The sequence below is a fragment of the Uloborus diversus genome, unplaced genomic scaffold (genome assembly GCF_026930045.1).
Source record: "Uloborus diversus isolate 005 unplaced genomic scaffold, Udiv.v.3.1 scaffold_13, whole genome shotgun sequence".
In the NCBI taxonomy this organism is placed as follows: Eukaryota; Metazoa; Arthropoda; class Arachnida; order Araneae; family Uloboridae; genus Uloborus; species Uloborus diversus.
Window position 1 is genome coordinate 7232057 of NW_026557987.1, and position 19933 is coordinate 7251989.

At 36.5% G+C, this 19933-nt stretch overlaps 1 protein-coding gene across 1 annotated transcript in view; it reads left to right on the top strand.

Moving 5' to 3' along the window:
- LOC129232583 (motor neuron and pancreas homeobox 1-like) overlaps window positions 1–3038 on the top strand; it is a 105178-nt gene extending 102140 nt beyond the window's left edge. Inside the window, exon 4 of the mRNA XM_054866715.1 lies at window positions 2706–3038. Coding sequence (XP_054722690.1) covers window positions 2706–3038 — 333 coding nt within the window. The remainder of the gene's footprint in view (window positions 1–2705) is intronic.
- The last annotated feature ends 16895 nt before the right edge of the window (window positions 3039–19933 follow it).

The following is a 19933-nucleotide window of genomic DNA, read 5'->3' on the forward strand; positions in this document are numbered from 1 at the left end:
TAAAGGTGACGATCTGACGGTGTTTCTTTGTTTGTTTGTAGCGGATGGCCAGAAGACCCCATAGCACTTACAGTCCTTGGCACAAAAATTCGAACGTACCCCGGGGGGTCTGCACCTCGAAGCCCGAATTCTAAATTTCGAATTAGTTTTTTTCTAATTAACTGATTAAACTAAATTTCGGCTAACTAGGAGTAAAAAATCCCCCCACCCCCAAATATTATCTATCGTTGGAAAGGATTTTCCTTCCCAAACAAGATGATGTTTTTTCCATTTTTCTCACTTCATTAGAACAGGAGATCTAAGCGATTCTGATTGAGCCAATTTTAAAGTCTTCTCTTTCGAGAAATTGCCATAACACTAGGTCCAATTTCCAGACAATTTTCAACTAGAACACTAGGTCCATTTTCCAGACATTTTTTCAATTACTTTCTTTTTAAACGTTTCGGAGGAAATTGCCTTTGTTGCTTACGAATATTTTACTGTTATTACTTTATTTTAAATTCATTGTGCGTAAATTGATTTTCTTTTTAATTAGAAAGTCTCTTGGCAAATTTGGCGATGAATGATGGAGTTTTTTACATTTGAAAGCTATTGCAAATGTAATATTGATGTCATTTGTTTTTCTTTAATTCAACGGATTTTCTTTACATTTTTTGCACAGGCATCGCTGTGCGGGTACTGCTAGTATTTCTCTAAATATAAGTTAGAGAACCTAAAGCCCGTATAAAAAGTTAAATTTTGTATTTCTTGACTCATTTTTATTTTTGCTTCGAACTTTCAATATCTTAACTCTGCATCTGATTTTGAACATTTTTGCAATTGGAAGTGTGCATCTAGGACCAACGGTTGCGAAAATGAAGATCTTGCAGGTTGAAACGGAACACCCTGCATATATACTAGATGAAATGTAATTAGATAAAGACGTCAGAGTGCAAATTCAAAACGAAACTAAACTGCTGAAGAAAAAAGGGGGAAAGAGGCCAGGATTTTGTAAAACCGGACCATTAGGTACTTGAAACTAAACGAGCTGACGTGTTCCCCATTATTGGCAATTTTAATGTGATTCAATAGTTTACGCTCTAAATATCACCAACAGTGGCCAAATCGATACCAGATTTTTAAAAAAAATCGCCAAATTTGAAAACTTGGCGACCAAAAGACTGGCGATATATCGCCAAGTGTCCGCCAAATGATCACACCACTTGAGTTCACATCGAAATTAACAATGATTTCCCCCCAAAAAGGGACAAAAGACCCCTTTAGAAACACCCGAATGCAACCAAAAGAAAAGGTGCACAACGAGACCCCACTAGGAGTCCACGTACCAAATTTAAACTTTCTAGGACATACCGTTTTTGAGTTATGCGAGATACATACACACAGTACATACAGACGTCACGAGAAAAATCGTTGTAATTAACTCGGGGATAGTCAAAATGGATATTTCGGGTGTCTGTACGTTCCTAGGCATATATCCACGTGCGGTCGAGTCGGAAAAAAAACCCAACATTCATTCGGGGGTGAGCAAAATAGAAATGAAGGCCGATTTTTGAGTGAAAATTTTTTCGCGAATACAATACTTCCTTTTTTGTAAAAGGAAGTAAAAAGGAACTTTTAGGGGAAAAAAAAGGCTAGATGGGAGCCGATGCTATATATACGTTATAAGTCTTAGGATCTCTCTTTCTGATTTGATTTTAAGCTCCAAATCAACACAAAGATTGGCTAAAACACTTTTCTTAGAATGAAATATACATTTCTTTCATAGAAAAGAAGAATTTTTAATTATTACGAAAACAAATACCTTACATAAAATTATTTAGCCTTATAATTCAGCTCCACGTTTAAAGCCTGGTGGTTTTACTGAATCAACACACAGTTTCTTGTCACTGTTCACACAGTTATTTATTAATATGTCTAGTACACGATACATAGTACTATAACTAATGTGCAGAACTTGTAGCTGGTTTGTACTGCAATAACACACTTGTCTTCTAAGCTCAAACCTTTATTAAACACTAGCAGCACCCGCACGGCTTTGCCCGTAGTAGAAAATCAAAAGGTCATTTGGTTCGCCGGTATATTTACAAAAATTGGATGATGAATTTCTCGCCAATTGGCTATGTTCATTCGCTCTTCCCATGTTACGGTTCCACGTCATGATAATTTCGCAATTTACTCGTCCATCTCATGATAATTTTGCTACGGCAAATGTTCTTAAAATTGAAATAAATAGAGAACAAAATCGAATTTTCGAAAAATCACTTCGAGGTGCTCACCCCCATGATACAAACTAACTTTGTACCAAATTTCATGAAAATCGGCCGAACGGTCTAGGCGCTATGCGCGTCACAGAGATCCGGACAGAAATCCAGACAGACTTTCAGCTTTATTTTCAGTAGAGATCAAACAAACTTGTAGTAAATGTATTGAGTAAGTTTACATGATTACGAAATGTTCACGTAACATTTGTGGGGCAACATTTGAGGAGTCTCTTTCTCTTGTAAAGTCGGCACTGTTGTTGCATTGGTGATATGTTTATTTTAATAAATCTACCAAATCCTGGAAGGATTTATGACGCATCCCTGTGTAATAATAACCTCAAACAGTATTCCGTATGACCTCATATCAGAAATGTAGTAACGTTTATCTCTAACAGAAGCCGGTTCTGTACTAGGCACTGATTTTCTGCTCCTCTCTCCCGACAGGTCAAAATCTGGTTCCAGAACAGACGCATGAAGTGGAAGCGCAGCAAAAAGGCGCAGCAGGAGTCCAAGTCCCGGACGGACTCCGAGTCCAACAGCAAGAACTCCTCCGTTCGAGGTCCGGACGTAGTCCTGGAACATTCCAAGAGGACCTCCGACGAGGAAGAGGAACACGAAGAAGTCCCCTCCTCCCCTTTCTGCGACTCCTCGGACCACACCCACCACGCCCACCTGCCCGGCTGTCATGCGCAGATGGACATCAACGGGGACTGCGCCAGCGACACCAGCCCCTGCCCCTCCCCCAAAGACACCATATACAGGCCGTACATCGTCTAGCATCTCCTAACTGCGAGCTTGTCGGACTACCAACGGACTTGCTTCTAGAGCTGACGTCCTAAACTGGGAATCCTCCCACAAGGACTTGATGGATCCCAGAGACTTAATGTGTTTTAGGCTGGGAGTCCTCCAACAAGGACTTGATGGATCTTCAACTGGGAGTCCTCCAACAAGGACTTGATGGATCTTCAACTGGGAGTCCTCCAACAAGGACTTGATGGATCTTCAACTGGGAGTCCTCCAACAAGGACTTGATGGATCTTCAACTGGGAGTCCTCCAACAAGGACTTGATGGATCGTTTAACTGGGAGTCCTCCTGCAAGGACTTGATAGGTCCTTTACTGCGAATCCACCAGTAAGGACTCGATAGGTCCTAAACTAAGAATCCTTCTTCAAGGACTTGATGAGTCCTAAACAGGGAATCCTCCGGCGAAGATTTGGTGAGTCTTTTTGCTGGGAATCCTTCCGCAAGAACTTGATGGCACTCTTCCAAAACGCTGAATTGCGCACATTTCTTACGATGGAATCATTCGTTCATTGTCCTGTATGTGGTGGGACGAGGGGACATCCCTCATTTTCGAGCTTTGCTGAGTGTAAGCTTCTGGCCCCCTCGATTCGAGGCTTTCTTTCTTCACTATACAAACACTGAAGCCAGAAAAATGGACACACCTATCAATAATATCTGACTGAAGTCAGAGTCGTTCTTTCCAGCTGTTAAGAGCAATCGCAGGTATTCATGAGACATCATGACAGATAAACAAGCCCCTGGACGGCTTGATGGTGTAAAATTCAATTACTGCTGCAATAACAAATGTATCTTATAACATGATGTGCAATTGCGGATGTTCTTGCGGTGTGTCAAAAGAGCCAGCCCAAAAAATGTTCAGATGAATTCCGGATCCTGAATATCCTGGTGTTAAATTAACCTGCCACGTTGCTGTCGTCAGCTACACACCCGTAGCTTGCCAGACGATCCTGGTTTCAGATCACATACTCGCACTCAAATGGTTAAGGTACTCGATTTAAAAGCTTATCGTCAAAACATTTGGTGAGTTTAAAACTATCAATTCTTCATTACCGAAATTACCCTCAACAAAAATGCAAATGCGTTGGAGATTGCGACACAATTGGTCCGAATCCTTTTTTTTCTCTCTCAAGACTTCCACTTCGTGAATATGGCAAAATGAGACCGCTTCCCTTGCCGAGAACTCTTCCGATTGGATGTTCCGAGGAGCAGTTTAACATTTTAAACAAATTTCTGTTCGCTCGTGAACCAGATGTTGCTCGTGATCAAACGGTGATTGGAAGATAAAACCGGACTTGGTGTTTCCTTGGAAAGACTAGAATGATCTGTCTGAAACTGATCAGGGATAAAGCACTTGAGTGTTTCTAAAACCAGCTTTTTTTTTTTTTAAATGGTTTCCGTACAACTTTCTCCAATGCGAATAAGGAGAATCTCATACAAGGCGAAGGATTATTCATTATTCTGTGCAAGTTTTCCTAATAAGCTAAAAGTTTGGGGCATAGATCCACGATGAAAAGAGGTTTTCGTTATAGTCCAGCCCATTAAAAACGGATTTATTTTGCATAAGCATGTTAGAAAGCATTGACATTTACCAAGTGAAAAATGAATCATCGAAATTCATCAGAATTTATCGAAATGAGCATGACAATATCATGTTTCTTAAGAATCCTGTGTTAACATTTTGGGAAAATATTTCGAAAATTTCTATATGCAACTAAAGTAAGAAAAAAGAAAACGATCAAAATTGCATAAAGTGGATAAGCAAGCATCACACAGGGAAATATCTCCCAAACAGATCGTTGTCCAACCCAAATCGTTACGGTAAGGGCGAACAGCTTCGACTTTGGTATTATGCTTCGACAAAAAAAATATTTAAGATCAAATTTTTTTTCTTCCATCGACAAATAATAGGGAAAAATCGTGTCGACGGCTAAAACTAGAACAATCTGTACAGAAAGCTCTTTGCAAAACATTGCCCAGATATATCATTTTATAGCCTGATGAAACAAAAAAAAAAAAAAAATGATATCTTAAGCCTTGAGCGACGAAAGTATATTTAATAACCATGAAGTGAAAAGCAAAAACGATGAAAGAACTATAAATCTGTCAATTGAGGTTTGGATCCTTAATGTTGAAATATTTAATCAGAGCGTTTCGAAATGGTTTTAATACTTTTTCGATCTACACATTTTCTAGACGTTTATTTGATGACGTCATCATGATCTCACCAAATGGCGATACCAAACGAGCTTCCCGGCCATTCACGTAGTTCCTAAGGGCACTGGTTGCCTGATGTAAAATGGCGCAATGTACGACTGAAAGTTGTCGTGTTAACATTTTCTTTTCTAAGTCAATCTAAATGGAGACTAGTCACCGATGTTCAAGCAAATGCTTTTGTTCCTTGGTGTTCAGAATGCCGTAAGAGGCAACGTTGCAGGTGAAAAACCAAAGAATTGTTTCTTATCTTATGAAAAGAACAAGATGTTCAAGACGAACTGTCCCAGAACATTCCTGGATCTGGTCGAAGTTACTCTGAGTTAATCTGTTCTTAGCCGATTCAAAAACAATATTTACTTAATCCATCTGCACGGTTGTGCCCTTTATTTCAGGAATTTTAACTTATGGCTTTTAATTATGGTGTATTCAAATAGAAGGAGCCTTTATGTATCATAACATGAAGTACCAGGGTTCGAAAATATCGTGATACTTTCGAAAATATCCGATATTTTGATATATATCGGATATTTTGAACTAGACATTAAATCCCGGTTATCACAAATTTGCCATTTCAACTGCGCTTGCGCGCGGACTTAGCTTTTTGAGCTTTCTGTTTTAAGAATTCGTGTTGCTTGTTTATATTTAGGTTGAGCGAGAGTCCCAACAAGTTAATGAATGCGATTAGAATATTTTCACAGCGATTTCGTGATAGATTATATGAAACTACGAATATCAATAACTGATAGTGTTTATAATGCAAAGAGAAAAATGACGCTTCAATATTTTTTTGGTTTGGAAATATTTATTTAACACTAGCATTCCCGTACCCGGCATTGCTCGGGTAGGAATTAGCAGGGGTTAACAGTGCTTGGTGCACCTAGTTTCGAAAATCCCCTATAATAATTACTTATTACCTATAACTTTTTCTAATTTGGGGAGGATCCCGTGGCCCCTGAACTCCTTACATATATGCCTTTGTCCTTAACCGATCTTTGACTGTTATTAACGATCCTTTTAAAGTATTGATTATCTTTGCAAACACAGGCCATCCACATTTTATTGATATACCTATGTTTAAGCAAGAACTTCTTTGTATACAACATTTTTAGTTTTTTTTTCTGGTGCTAAAATTATTAAGCTGCTTGATGAACTGACTTTGGAGAAAGCTACATAACATTGGCCATGTGAAAAAAAGTCTTCTCTTAAATTGGTCCCTGCTACTTTTAATGTCTGTCCTTGTGATTTATTAATGGTTATTGCAAAGCAAACTTTAACAGGAAACTGTACTCTTCTAAATTCAAAAGGATAGTTCGCCTGTGATGATGTTCTTAAAAACTTCGTTTCTAGTTTTGAAGAAATGAAAGCAATAGACAGAAACATTATGATTTGACTTGAGAAAAGCCTCGAAGAACCACGTGAGAAACAAAAACAATATCAAATTTATAGTTCGCTATCGACCAAAAGTTGAGATGAAGTACTGAATAATGATTTGAATGGAGGAAAGCCTTCGAAAATAAGGGATTTGAATTCAATGACAGGTTTTAATTTCTCAGAAATTAAGAGGTTTTAATTAATTTCTCCCGAACTAATTCAGATTTCGAAAAATCCTTTCTTAGTGGTTACTTTCGTAATCATGCGGACATGCCTGCCAAATTTCAAGTCTGAAGCTTCAGCGGTTTCGGCTGTGCGTTGATATATATATATATGTATATATATATGTATATATATTATCTCAGGACATTGATTTTTATATATTAAGATAAACGTAAAACACGTTATGTACTTCAAAAATGATCGGAATATGAGTACAGATATCCGTCTTTTGCGGATATTTTACGTTAGGCGTAAACAGCTTAGTATTATACATTTTTATTTAGGTTGATGGTTCGGCTTTGCATTAGAAGTGATGCTGCAATTCTAGTACGCTCTTCTGATGTTAAAAATTTGGCCCTGAAAAGGGGCAGAAAAATCAGACACCGAATCCATTAATAATTAAGACGCAAAACTCAAGCTTTACCGAGGCCTAAAAACTAAATCAGAGAAAGCTTTGTGATTTCTAATTTTTATCTGTTGCTGTCTCATATTTATTAACAAATTTAAAATGTTTGTAATTAATTTTAGCAAGATTTTTGAAATCAGCTAAGTCCGCGCGCAAGCGCAGTTGTAATGGCAAATTTGTGATAACCGGGATTTAACGTCGAGTGTATTTTGATATATATATCCGATATTTTCAATCAGCACAAACTAAAGTCTTCTAAATAGTAAATGCATCCACAAATCACTCTTTATTTTCTTATATCGTTATGACAATATGCAGACTTAAAATTAAGGTTTCTTTAATTACCATATACATAACAATTCATTTTACATTTTTATCAATTTTAATGTGGTTAATTTAGCATTAGCTGTTTTACTCGTTTTCTTCTGTTAGCTACTTGTACACAGTTGTATAATTCAGAAATACAAAATATGCATTAGTTGCTGCACAGTCATAAGACATTTTTTTTTCTGACCAATGTCAGGAAAGTTAAATATTAAATTAGGCACTTTTTAATATGAATTCAAGTTATTACACCGTTAACAATTTTATGAACATAAAATTAAAAGGAATATTATATTACATAGTTACATTAATGATGCATTAATACATCATAAAAATATAGTACAGAACTCTGGTTACTTTTAATTATAAATTAACAAAATTACTATGAGTAATTTTTAGTTTTATATTGATAACTAGCTGTACCCGACGCGCGTTGCTACGCCAACAAAAAAAAAAAAAAAAAAAAAAAAAAAATACATCATTATACTGATTTTCATGACAATCGGTTGAACGGGGCAGAAGTTGCTACTCTGCAGTGCCACCTGCTGGCGAGTGGCTTCAATGAGCCTATTATGCACCTTCTCCGTGGAAAAATATATATCTATAGCAGTTTTCATAATAATCGGTCCAGGTATCCAGTGAAGTCGTGACTATACTCAAATTTTGTACTCACGCAGTTTGCAAGATCAATCCATCGCTAAAAATATCAAATAGAAAAAGTTTTAAATCCCCCCGTTGCGCAATAAAACAATAAAGAAAGAATTTATTTGTCCAAACTCAAGAAAAATGGCTTCTTATCAATGAGATCTTTCACGCGAATTCATTTCTGCAGCCGATCATTTTATTCGTATTTATCCAATGGATTGTGACTTAAATTGGAATAAAAAAGGAACGATCGATCGGATTTTTTTCGAACTGGTCTAGAAACATTTCCAGTACCAAAAATAACAAACGGTGAAAGTTTCAGTCAAATCTGCCCGGTAGTTCTTGAGTTCATGGATGACATACAGACAAACATTCATTTATATATGTATAGATATCTTAGTTGAAAAGATAAATATCGAAAACATCAAAATATCATGATATTTTTAAAATAAATATCGGATATATATCGGCGAACCCCGGTACCAACTTTGAAAAAAAAAAATTGTACTCGAAAAATAATGATTTGTACCGGGGTGTGACCCTACGGTTACGCCCGCTACACAAACAAGTTATAATTTTCTAATGATAAAAAAACTTTGCTGAAAATTGATACTTCACATTATGATACAGTACCTGGACGACCGAGCCTGGCTCGGCTTTAAAAGAATTATTTTTTGTCAACTCGTGTTTTTCTAAGGTTCGATACTTTTTCAAATATACTTGAAGAGCATCACGTTAACGAAATATTGAGGTTCTCGATGCTTCCGAGAAACGAGAGATATACATGTAAACACTTCATCCGCATTATAATCATTTCAGCTATAAGAAGCCAAAATAAAAAAAGATGGCCAAGCAATAGTTTTGATATAAAAGAAAAAGCCTTACATCGACTTATATAGTGCATTTGAATTTGTTTTTAGCCAAGTGTGATTGAAATGAGCCAAAGTGGCTAATATCAGCCAAGCCTGGCAACCCTAAGCAAGTTTAAAATTTTACAGCTAGAAAAAACAAATTTTCATTGTTATGGTTGCAAATCGTCTGCCTGATGTGTCAATTCACCATTTTTTCAAGGCTGAACTCAATTAGACTTTATATTAAAAAACTGTTTTTTGTAAAAAATCGCGTTTTTACAGAAAAAACGCTGATGTAGATGAACTTAGAATGCTAAACTACAATTAAATCCAAAATTTCATCAAAATCGTTAGAGCCGTTTTCGAGATACGAAATATATACATACATACAAGAATTGCTCGTTTAAAGATATAAGAAATGGCTCCTTCTATTCGAACATATCACAATTGAAAGCCAAAAGTTAAAATTCCGGAAGAACAAAAATGCGTAAAAATGTTCCAGTGCAGATTGATTAAGTATGTTATTTCTGCCTCAGCGAGACCGTCACTTGTAACTGGTCTCAAAACGAGGAATACCAAAGGATTCCATGTGTTGTCGTGTCTGTTCGAAAAAAGAATGTGTCGATCTAATGTCATAGAATTTTTCTAGAAGCAACGAGAGAGAGAGAGAGATCCACGTTTTACATTAGAAACCCACGACGTCAGCTTCGTTTTCGATACAGCGATGTAAATAGTGTACAAAAAGTGTTTTGAAATTAAATTCGAATGATTGAGACTTGTGCTGTTTTCTGTGTTTTTATCCGCTCGAGCTCACGGGGAATGCTGCCCTGCTGGGAAGGTAAACGGCAGTATCTGTAAATGTTTCCTTTTTCCATATTTTGAAATTTTTGACTTCAGTTTCACTCAAGCTTTATTGTACAAACTAGCTATGTCGCCCGGCTTTGCTCGGTCTACCTCGAAAATAAAAGTTACGTCAAGGGACGCGAGTTCAACACACTCAGGCTTGAACAACAACAACAACAAAAAAGGCAGTGAAATTTTGCGTCAGATTGTGGAAAACCCCCCAAAAAGTAAACATTTTAAATCCCCTGATAACAGGAAAAGCCTCAAAACAAAAATAAGAATTTTACCTGTTCATATTCGAGAAAAAAAATGGCAACAGATCTTACATCTCAATAATTTTCTTCACGCTATACATTTTAATAAAAGCATCGTTGCGGAAAGTGGAGATGAAGCACTGAATAATCATTTGAAGGGAGGAAAGCCTTCGAAAAATGGGGATTTTATGCCGAAATCCAAGCGTCATAATGAATAGTTTTAAATGGATATCTCCGCTAATTATTATCGGAGGATGATGTTAAACAGCCAAACATGAAGACGGGAAGATGAGGAATCCATCGATACCTGGCTCGATGGTCAGTTCACTCTCGTTCGGGAGAAGATAATTATATAAGATTTCTTAATTTGGTTTCCGATGATAATCGAACTCAAAAAGACAAATTCCAACCTTTTATAGTGTTCTCGCAGCACCAAAAGAATGTTTCCTCAAATATCTCAAAAGACCATTTTTGTCGATACTGCCATTTGCCTGCCCATGTCACATGACACAACATATGGAGTAAGGAAACTGCCTTTATACGAAAAGTTGAGATTGAATCTCAACGTGAGGGAATTTTTCGACGGTAAATTTCGGAGGATCTTTAGATAATCTTCATGGAATATTCAGGAAGCCTTAATGGAATATTTTGAGGAACATCAGGGAATCTTTAGAGACACTCCATCGAATGTTGAGAATTCGCTATGAGACCGGGTATAGGGAATCTTTAGATAGAAATCTTCAATGATTCTAAGAGGAATCTTTGCGGATTGTTTGAAATTCTCAAGATACGAGTCTTGGAAGAATCTTTGGCGAGATTCTAGGGTATTGTAGTTGGATCATTGGAGAATCTTCGGATTGATCTTCGAAAATAATAATGGAATATTAATAGAATCTTCAGGTATTATCAGATAATCTTTCGAGGGCCTTTAATAATTCTCTGAAGCAGGGCCTTCAAGGAATCTACCGATTCCTTTGAGTGAGGATTCTTTTGAGTGAGGTTCAAGGAATCATTAATGATTCTTTTTTGAACCTCACTCAAAAACAGAGATTGAATCTCAACGTGAAGGAATTTTTCGACGGTAAATTTCACAGGATCTTTAGATAATCTTCACGGAATATTCAGGAAGCCTTTATGGAATGTTTTGTGGAATATCAGAGAATCTTTAGAGACACTTCATCGAATGCTAGTTCGCTATGAGATTGGTATGGGGAATCTTTAGACAGAAATCTTCAAAGATTCTCCGAGGAATCTTTGAGGATTGTTTGAAATTCTCAAGATGCGAGTCTTGGAGGAATCTTTGGCGAGTTTCTAGGGTATTGTAGTTGGATCATTGGAGAATCTTCGGATTGATCTTCGAAAATAATAATGGAATATTAATAGAATCTTCAGGTATTATCAGATAATCTTTCGAGGGCCTTTAATAATTCTCTGAAGCAGGGCCTTCAAGGAATCTACCGATTCCTTTGAGTGAGGATTCTTTTGAGTGAGGTTCAAGGAATCATTAATGATTCTTTTTTGAACCTCACTCAAAAACAGAGATTGAATCTCAACGTGAAGGAATTTTTCGACGGTAAATTTCACAGGATCTTTAGATAATCTTCACGGAATATTCAGGAAGCCTTTATGGAATGTTTTGTGGAATATCAGAGAATCTTTAGAGACACTTCATCGAATGCTAGTTCGCTATGAGATTGGTATGGGGAATCTTTAGACAGAAATCTTCAAAGATTCTCCGAGGAATCTTTGAGGATTGTTTGAAATTCTCAAGATGCGAGTCTTGGAGGAATCTTTGGCGAGTTTCTAGGGTATTGTAGTTGGATCATTGGAGAATCTTCGGATTGATCTTCGAAAATAATAATGGAATATTAATAGAATCTTCAGGTATTATCAGATAATCTTTCGAGGGCTTTTAATAATTCTCTGAAGCAGGGCCTTCAAGGAATCTACCGATTCCTTTGAGTGAGGATTCTTTTGAGTGAGGTTCAAGGAATCATTAATGATTCTTTTTTGAACCTCACTCAAAAACAGAGATTGAATCTCAACGTGAGGGAATTTTTCGACGGTAAATTTCGGAGGATCTTTAGGTAATCTTCACGGAATATTCAGGAAGCCTTTATGGAATGTTTTGAGGAATATCAGGGAATCTTTAGAGACACTTCATCGAATGTTAATTCGCTATGAGACCGGGTATAGGGAATCTTTAGATAGAAATCTTCAAAGATTCTCCGAGGAATCTTTGAGGATTGTTTGAAATTCTCAAGATGCGAGTCTTGGAGGAATCTTTGGCGAGCTTCTAGGGTATTGTAGTTGGATCATTGGAGAAGCTTCGGATTGATCTTCGAAAATAATAATGGAATATTAATAGAATCTTCAGGTATTATCAGATAATCTTTCGAGGGCCTTTAATAATTCTTTGAAGTATGGCCTTCAAGGAATCTACCGATTCCTTTGAGTGAGGATTCTTTTGAGTGAGATTGAATCTCAGCGTGAGGGAATTTTTCGACGGTAAATTTCGGAGGATCTTTTGGTAATCTTCATGGAATATTCAGGAAGCCTTTATGGAATGTTTTGAGGAACATCAGGGAATCTTTAGGGACACTTCATCGAATGTTAATTCGCTATGAGACCGGGTATAGGGAATCTTTAGATAGAAATCTTCAAAGATTCTCCGAGGAATCTTTGAGGATTGTTTGAAATTCTCAAGATGCGAGTCTCGGAGGAATCTTTGGCGAGTTTCTAGGGTATTGTAGTTGGATCTTTGGAGAATCTTCGGATTGATCTTTGAAAATAATGATGGAATATTAATAGAATCTTCAGGTATTATCAGATAATCTTTCGAGGGCCTTTAATAATTCTCTGAAGCAGGGCCTTCAAGGAATCTACCGATTCCTTTGAGTGAGGATTCTTTTGAGTGAGGTTCAAGGAATCATTAATGATTCTTTTTTGAACCTCACTCAAAAACAGAGATTGAATCTTAACGTGAGGGAATTTTTCGACGGTAAATTTCGGAGGATCTTTAGGTAATCTTCACGGAATATTCAGGAAGCCTTTATGGAATGTTTTGAGGAATATCAGGGAATCTTTAGAGACACTTCATCGAATGTTAATTCGCTATGAGACCGGGTATAGGGAATCTTTAGATAGAAATCTTCAAAGATTCTCCGAGGAATCTTTGAGGATTGTTTGAAATTCTCAAGATGCGAGTCTTGGAGGAATCTTTGGCGAGTTTCTAGGGTATTGTAGTTGGATCTTTGGAGAATCTTCGGATTGATCTTTGAAAATGATAATGGAATATTAATAGAATCTTCAGGTATTATCAGATAATCTTTCGAGGACCTTTAATAATTCTCTGAAGTATGGCCTGCAAGGAATCTACCGATTCCTTTGAGTGAGAATTCTTCTGAGTGAGGTTCAAGGAATCATTAATGATTCCTTGAACCTCACTCTAAAACTGAGATTGAATCTCAACGTGAGGGAATTTTTCGACGGTAAATTTCAGAGGATCTTTAGATAACCTTCATGGAATATTCAGGAAACCTTTATGGAATATTTTGAGACACTTCATCGAATGTTAAGAATTCGCTATGAGACCGGTAAAGGGAATGTTTCGAAACAGTCGAAATTATGAAACAGTCGAAAATCTTCAGTCGAAATTATGAAATATTGGACCAAAAATGTTGAAATTTGGTACACAGTGTACTATTGTAAAGGGTATCTTATAGAAAAATTTTGAATTTGTAGGAGAAAAATTAAAAGAGCTATGGCATGTCCAATATTCCGCACTTATATTTTTGAAATCAATATTTCATATATAAAAAGGATAAAATACCGAACAAACTTCATTATAAAATGTTCTACAAACAATTATAAAACAAAATAGATGCGTTTGAAACGATTCATGAAAGATTATATATTTTTTAAAAAATCAGGAAAAAAACCTCGCTTTTCAGATGAAAATCCATGGTTGGAAAAATGAGCCACTCTTTATCTCTCAATCCTTATATGTCAGTGTTGTCAATCCCAAAACGAAAAATTATTTCACAGATTATAATAAATAGAATGTAAAGAGTCAACTACAAAAAAATCAACTAATTAAATCATTTATTAAATGATTAGCAGCTGTTTAAAGTGTATGTCCGGTATACCAGACACCAGGTCTGAAAGGGTTAAATAGAAATTTTCAAAGATTCTCCGAGGAATCTTCGAGAATTGTTTGAAATTCTCAAGATGCGAGTCTTGGAGAAATCTTTGGCGAGTTTCTACGGTATTGTAGTTGGATCTTTGGAGAATCTTCGGATTGATCTTTGAAAATAATAATGGAATATTAATAGAATTATCAGGTATTATCAGTTAATCTTTCGAGGGTCTTTAATGATTATCTGAAGTATGGCCTGCAAGGAATCGGTAGGGATTCTTTTGAGTGAGGTTCAAGGAATCATTAATCTTTTTTCAAACCTTAAAGAAATGAAATTAAAGTTTATTTAGAACTGAAATTCCGCATTCTTCACTAAAGAGTACTAAAGGAACGAATTCTTCCGTAACTTTCGCACTGTGAGTGAAATAAGATGACGTGATCTTATACAATGATTAAGACCCAATTAATATAATTATACAATGATTAAGGCCCCTATATATACGAGCCGACGCATCAGCTTAAGAGCAGCCATTTTGGATCGGAGCGCGTGTTTGAGTGGTTGTCTTTTCTGGCGAGTTATCGCGTTTGGTGATTGTTCACTGCAAGCGATTATTAGCGGCACGTTAATTGTTTATTGAATCAAGTATTATTTTCAGCAAATTTGGCGAAGCCCGGAATTTTGCTGTGGTAATCCTAGCAGTGCAACAATGAAAAATCTGATCCAAAATGGCTAAACTTAAGCTGATGCGTCGGTCTGTCTATATGGCGGCTCTAACAATGATGGTTTGCCGCGCGTAGTTTCGCAAAGCATTGACGCCATTGAATGCTTTTTCGATCAAAACTAGGAGGGTGTTTTCTTCAATTATTATTAGTATACGACGAGAGTCTCAATTTCTTAGCAAAAATATAAAATTAAAAATTTTAAAAACCCTGACTGAGTTGCAACTGTAGAATCAAGAGGGAAAATTGAAAATCCTTTTAAAAGTCTTATACTATTAAAAATCAATGTCAAGTATTTTATTTGCTAATAAATACTAGAAACTGGCAGAAGATAAAATTTTAAATCATTGAGTTTCATTTCTTTGTCGGTAAACAATGAATTCGGTGATTAATTGCGTGAATAAAGGCTTAGCCGTTATTAAAATCTGCTTTAAAAAGACGTTATAATTCGAATTCTATGTAACATGGAAGTTCCAAACACATTCTATCAGACGCGGGAAAATATTCTCTTTATTTTGGTTAAATTAAATAATTTTTTACTGTGTTTTCACTGCAAAAATCGCAAAAAACCTTTTACAGGTTTTTAATTAACATATTCGTTAATTAATGTCATCCAAAGGCGTAACCTATCTAAGAACATTCTCGATCCACTCTCCTTTCGAACAAAAAAAGTTTTCCAAAATCGGTCCATCCGTTTAGGCACTAGAGTGCCACAGACAGATACACAGACAAGTCAAACTTATAACCCCCTACCTTGGTGTGTCGGGGGTTAAGAAGGGAATTAAATGAAGCCGTTGAGAAATGAAATAATGAACCAAACAAATAAATTGAGCCATCAAAACCGATTACAGTGCTGAAAACCCCGGGTTGAATCCCAGTTTTGAGCAATCACGATTGCTTATTGCTTTCATTTGACTGTTTTTGGCGCGCTATCATTTTATTTTCCCACCGCCACCCTCCGCAGCATCACCGTCGACCGGTTTCTCACGATGCTGCTCCTCTAGCGAAAGCCGTCTCCAGGTTGCATCCATGTCCTACACACACGCGCATACATACACAACTGCACACACACACACGCACACACACACACACACGCACAAACACATACACACACGCATACATACAGACACCTACACATACACACACGCATACATAAAGACACCTACACATACACACACACACAAACATACACACATACATGCACACAACTACTCACACATTCATGCATACATACAGACAGACACCTACACATACACACACACACAAACATACACACACACAACTACTCACACATACACACACACACAAACATACACTCAACTACCCACACATTCATGCCTGCACACAGACACAAACACATATGCCTACACACATACACATACCCCCCCCACACACATTCATACACACAACTACCCACACACTTATGCCAGCACACAGACACAAACACACACCCTCTACACACAAACACACATAACCCCCACACACAAACACACACGCCTACATACACACACTCGTGATTGCGAAAAACATAATTTGAATTCAAGTCGTCAAAATTCAGATTTTTTTTTTTTCCGGGATATTGCTCTGAATGCTCGTGGATGCAAAACGAGTTCTAACGTCCATTCAGGGTTCAATTTCTAGTGAAAACGCGAAAGCGTCTTCCTATTCTTCGGAACACTTATTCTTGTCTGATAAGTCAGAAATGAGTCCGAATTCCTCCTCATTTGCATAACTTTACTCAAACAAAAAATGACAGACGATGAACTCACAGACAAACTAAGTTCAGAATAAGTTCAGAAGATTTAACAGTCCTCGAGAAACACCTGTTACTCCAAGATCGTTTGCTGGAAGAACTGAATATGCGTGCACGTAATTTGATTGAAGTGATGAGAAAATATGATCGTCAGTCACAAAATGCCGAGTAGTCTCAGTTAGTTGGAACGTAATTCATAGTCTTCGTTTATTGTTGTAGTTTAAACATTTACATTAAGATCTAAAAATATTTTAAAGAATAAAACCAAAATATTATAATACGATCACGATGACAATGTAGGTAAAATTCCAATTGAGTGACTAAGTCATCTGTAAAATTACTTCACTGGAATTGTTAACTAACTATAACAAACTAAGCCCCACGTTTACGTTAGTTTGTCTACGTCGTTTCTGTTATGACACGTTCAGTAACGTTGCCCCCATTTTCCTTGGACATTCCAAAATAATATCAACAAGTGCAGGGAGTGTGTATTATTGTTTTCCCCAAACGGGACAAAGCGCCCAGGTGGCATCTGCTCCAACGGCACCTGAGGGTAATAAGTTGGGCTATTTATGATTTCCTGAACCCAGGGTTGGCAAAAACCTGGGTTTTTTTAAAAGCCCATGGACCCAGGTTTTTTTTTTAAATAAACTCGAAAAAACCGAACTACAGCTGGGTTTTTAAAAAGAAATGTGTAATTTTTTGTCTTTTTTTAGGGAAAATGTGGGGTACTTGTAGTATATTGTAGCGTAAGTATATGGACAAAGCGGAAAAATTGTCTTGGGGTAAAAAAAGCTGGAAAACGAGTTAAAATTCAGGGTTTTGTGAAAAAAAGTGTAAAAGACAGCGAAACCCAAGAATGGTGAAGTTTCAGATTTTTTAGTTTCCATGATTTCCAACAGTTAAGGCAAAGTTACTTCTCGAGTGATAAAATCGCATTTTACTTTATTGTATTTCATTTTCTTATGCAAAACGACTGCAGAACCTCAAGTAGTTTAAATCCCTTTTTACTCAATTCCAGCTTAATCAAGACATTTCTTTGAATTTTATGTGACCTGTTTTTTTTTTTTCTTTCTGTGTACAGAATAAGAAATATTAAACTTTTTCGCAAGATAATGAAAATACTTTACATCCTATTCTGTTTTCTGTCCAACCATTTATAAAACCTGTTAATTTCTAAAAAATATACCTTGTCTATTCGAGATTTGTGACATGTTGTTTTGCAGAAATAATTCACATGAAAGCCTTTCAGCTAGAGTAGTTTCCTCTGTACAATCTACAAATATCGAGAAAATCAGACGTGACAGGACTTAGTCAAGATAATTTGAGTTATTTATTGACCAGTTAAAGAAAAAAATTAAATATATATTTTTAAAATCTTTGAAGTATTTTTTAATACCATTAAGAGTTAAGAAATACTATTAAAGTTCAAAATTCATTTTTTTTTGTCCGTCGTCTGTGGTGAAGAACAAATAAAAAAGAAGTTTAAATTGTGAAAGTATTTAAATTAATTTTTTAAAAACTCAGAAAAATTTAAAAAAAAACCAAAAGTGGGCTAAATAATGGGCTTTTTTAATTGGGTTTTTCAAAAAAAAAAAAAAAAAAACCCATTGGGTCCAATCCCTGCTTGAACCTCCCTCAAAAGAATCCCTACCGACTCCTTGAAGGATATCTCTGAGGATTATCACAGAATTATTAAAGGCCCTCGAAAGATTATCTGATAATACCAGAAATTGCAATAATTACCTTGACAATGTTTATCCCTTTTAGGGGGGCTCGTTGGAAATGGGACGCGTTATGGTACGGATTACAGTTGGAATACTTTTGCAACATTACACGAAACCTAATTCAGTTCAGCACCAACGACCCTCCCCTATCATCTCATAAACAGTTATGCATTGTCAAGGTCATGGTTCCATTTATTGGAGCCATTTGTGTAACACTAGTGGTACCCGCACGGCTTTGCCCGCAGTTGAAAATTAAAAGGTCAGTCGGTTCGCCTGTATATTTACAAATAATGGATGACGAATTTCTCGCCAATTGGCTATGTTCATTCGCTCTCCCATTCCACGTCATGCTAATTTCGTCATTTACTCGTCCATCTTATGATAATTTTGCTTCGGAAAATGTTCTTAAAATTGAAATAGAACAAAATCGAATTTTCGAAACATCGCTTCGAGGTGCACACCCCCATGATACAAACTAACTTTGTGCCAAATTTCATGAAAATCGGCAGAACGGTCTAGGCTCTATGCGTGTCACAGAGAACCTGACAGACAGAGAGAGATCCTGACAGAGAGACTTGCAGCCTTATTATTAGTAACTAGTGGTACCCGCACGGCTTTGCCCGTAATAGAAAAATTAAAAGGTCTTTTGGTTCGCCTGTATATTTACAAATAATGTATGGTGAGTTTTCTCGCCAATTGGCTTGTACCCATGTTACGGTTCCACGTTATGATAATTTCGTATCTCGCCAATTGGCTCGTGCCCATGTTACGGTTCCACGTTATGATAATTTCGTAATTTACTCGTCCATCTTATGATAGTTTTTTTCTTAAAACTGGAATAGAAAAAGAACCACATCGAATTTTCAAAAAATCGCTTCGAGGTGCACACCCCCATGCTACACACTAACTTTGTGCCAAATTTCATGAAAATCGGCCGAACGGTCTAGGCACTATGCGCGACTCAGACATCCTGCAGACATCCAAACAGAGAGACGTTGAGCTTTATTATTAGTAAAGAAGATGAAGAGAAACATGCATTCTCTCTGTTGAGAAGGAGCCTTAAAAACCACCTTCTCTGACTTAGCAAGAATTTCAAGGGGTGGAAATAGTCAATTCTGATACTCTGACACTTGAAAATGTAAATAGGAGCTGTCGGAGCTTGATTTTAGTTTACATAGTTACCAGGGCCGTATCCAAGGGGAGGGTTTTAGGGGTTAAACCCCTCCCATTGGGGAAAAAATTAATAAGCCAAATTAAGAAAATGTGTATTTGGTTTTTATTAACACAAATGTGAAAGTTAGTGTGCAGCGATATTAAAGAAAAAAAAAGAAAAGAAAAGAAAAAAAAAACTTTTAATTTGAAGTTATATGCAATTTACAACTGGGACTACTTTATCAAC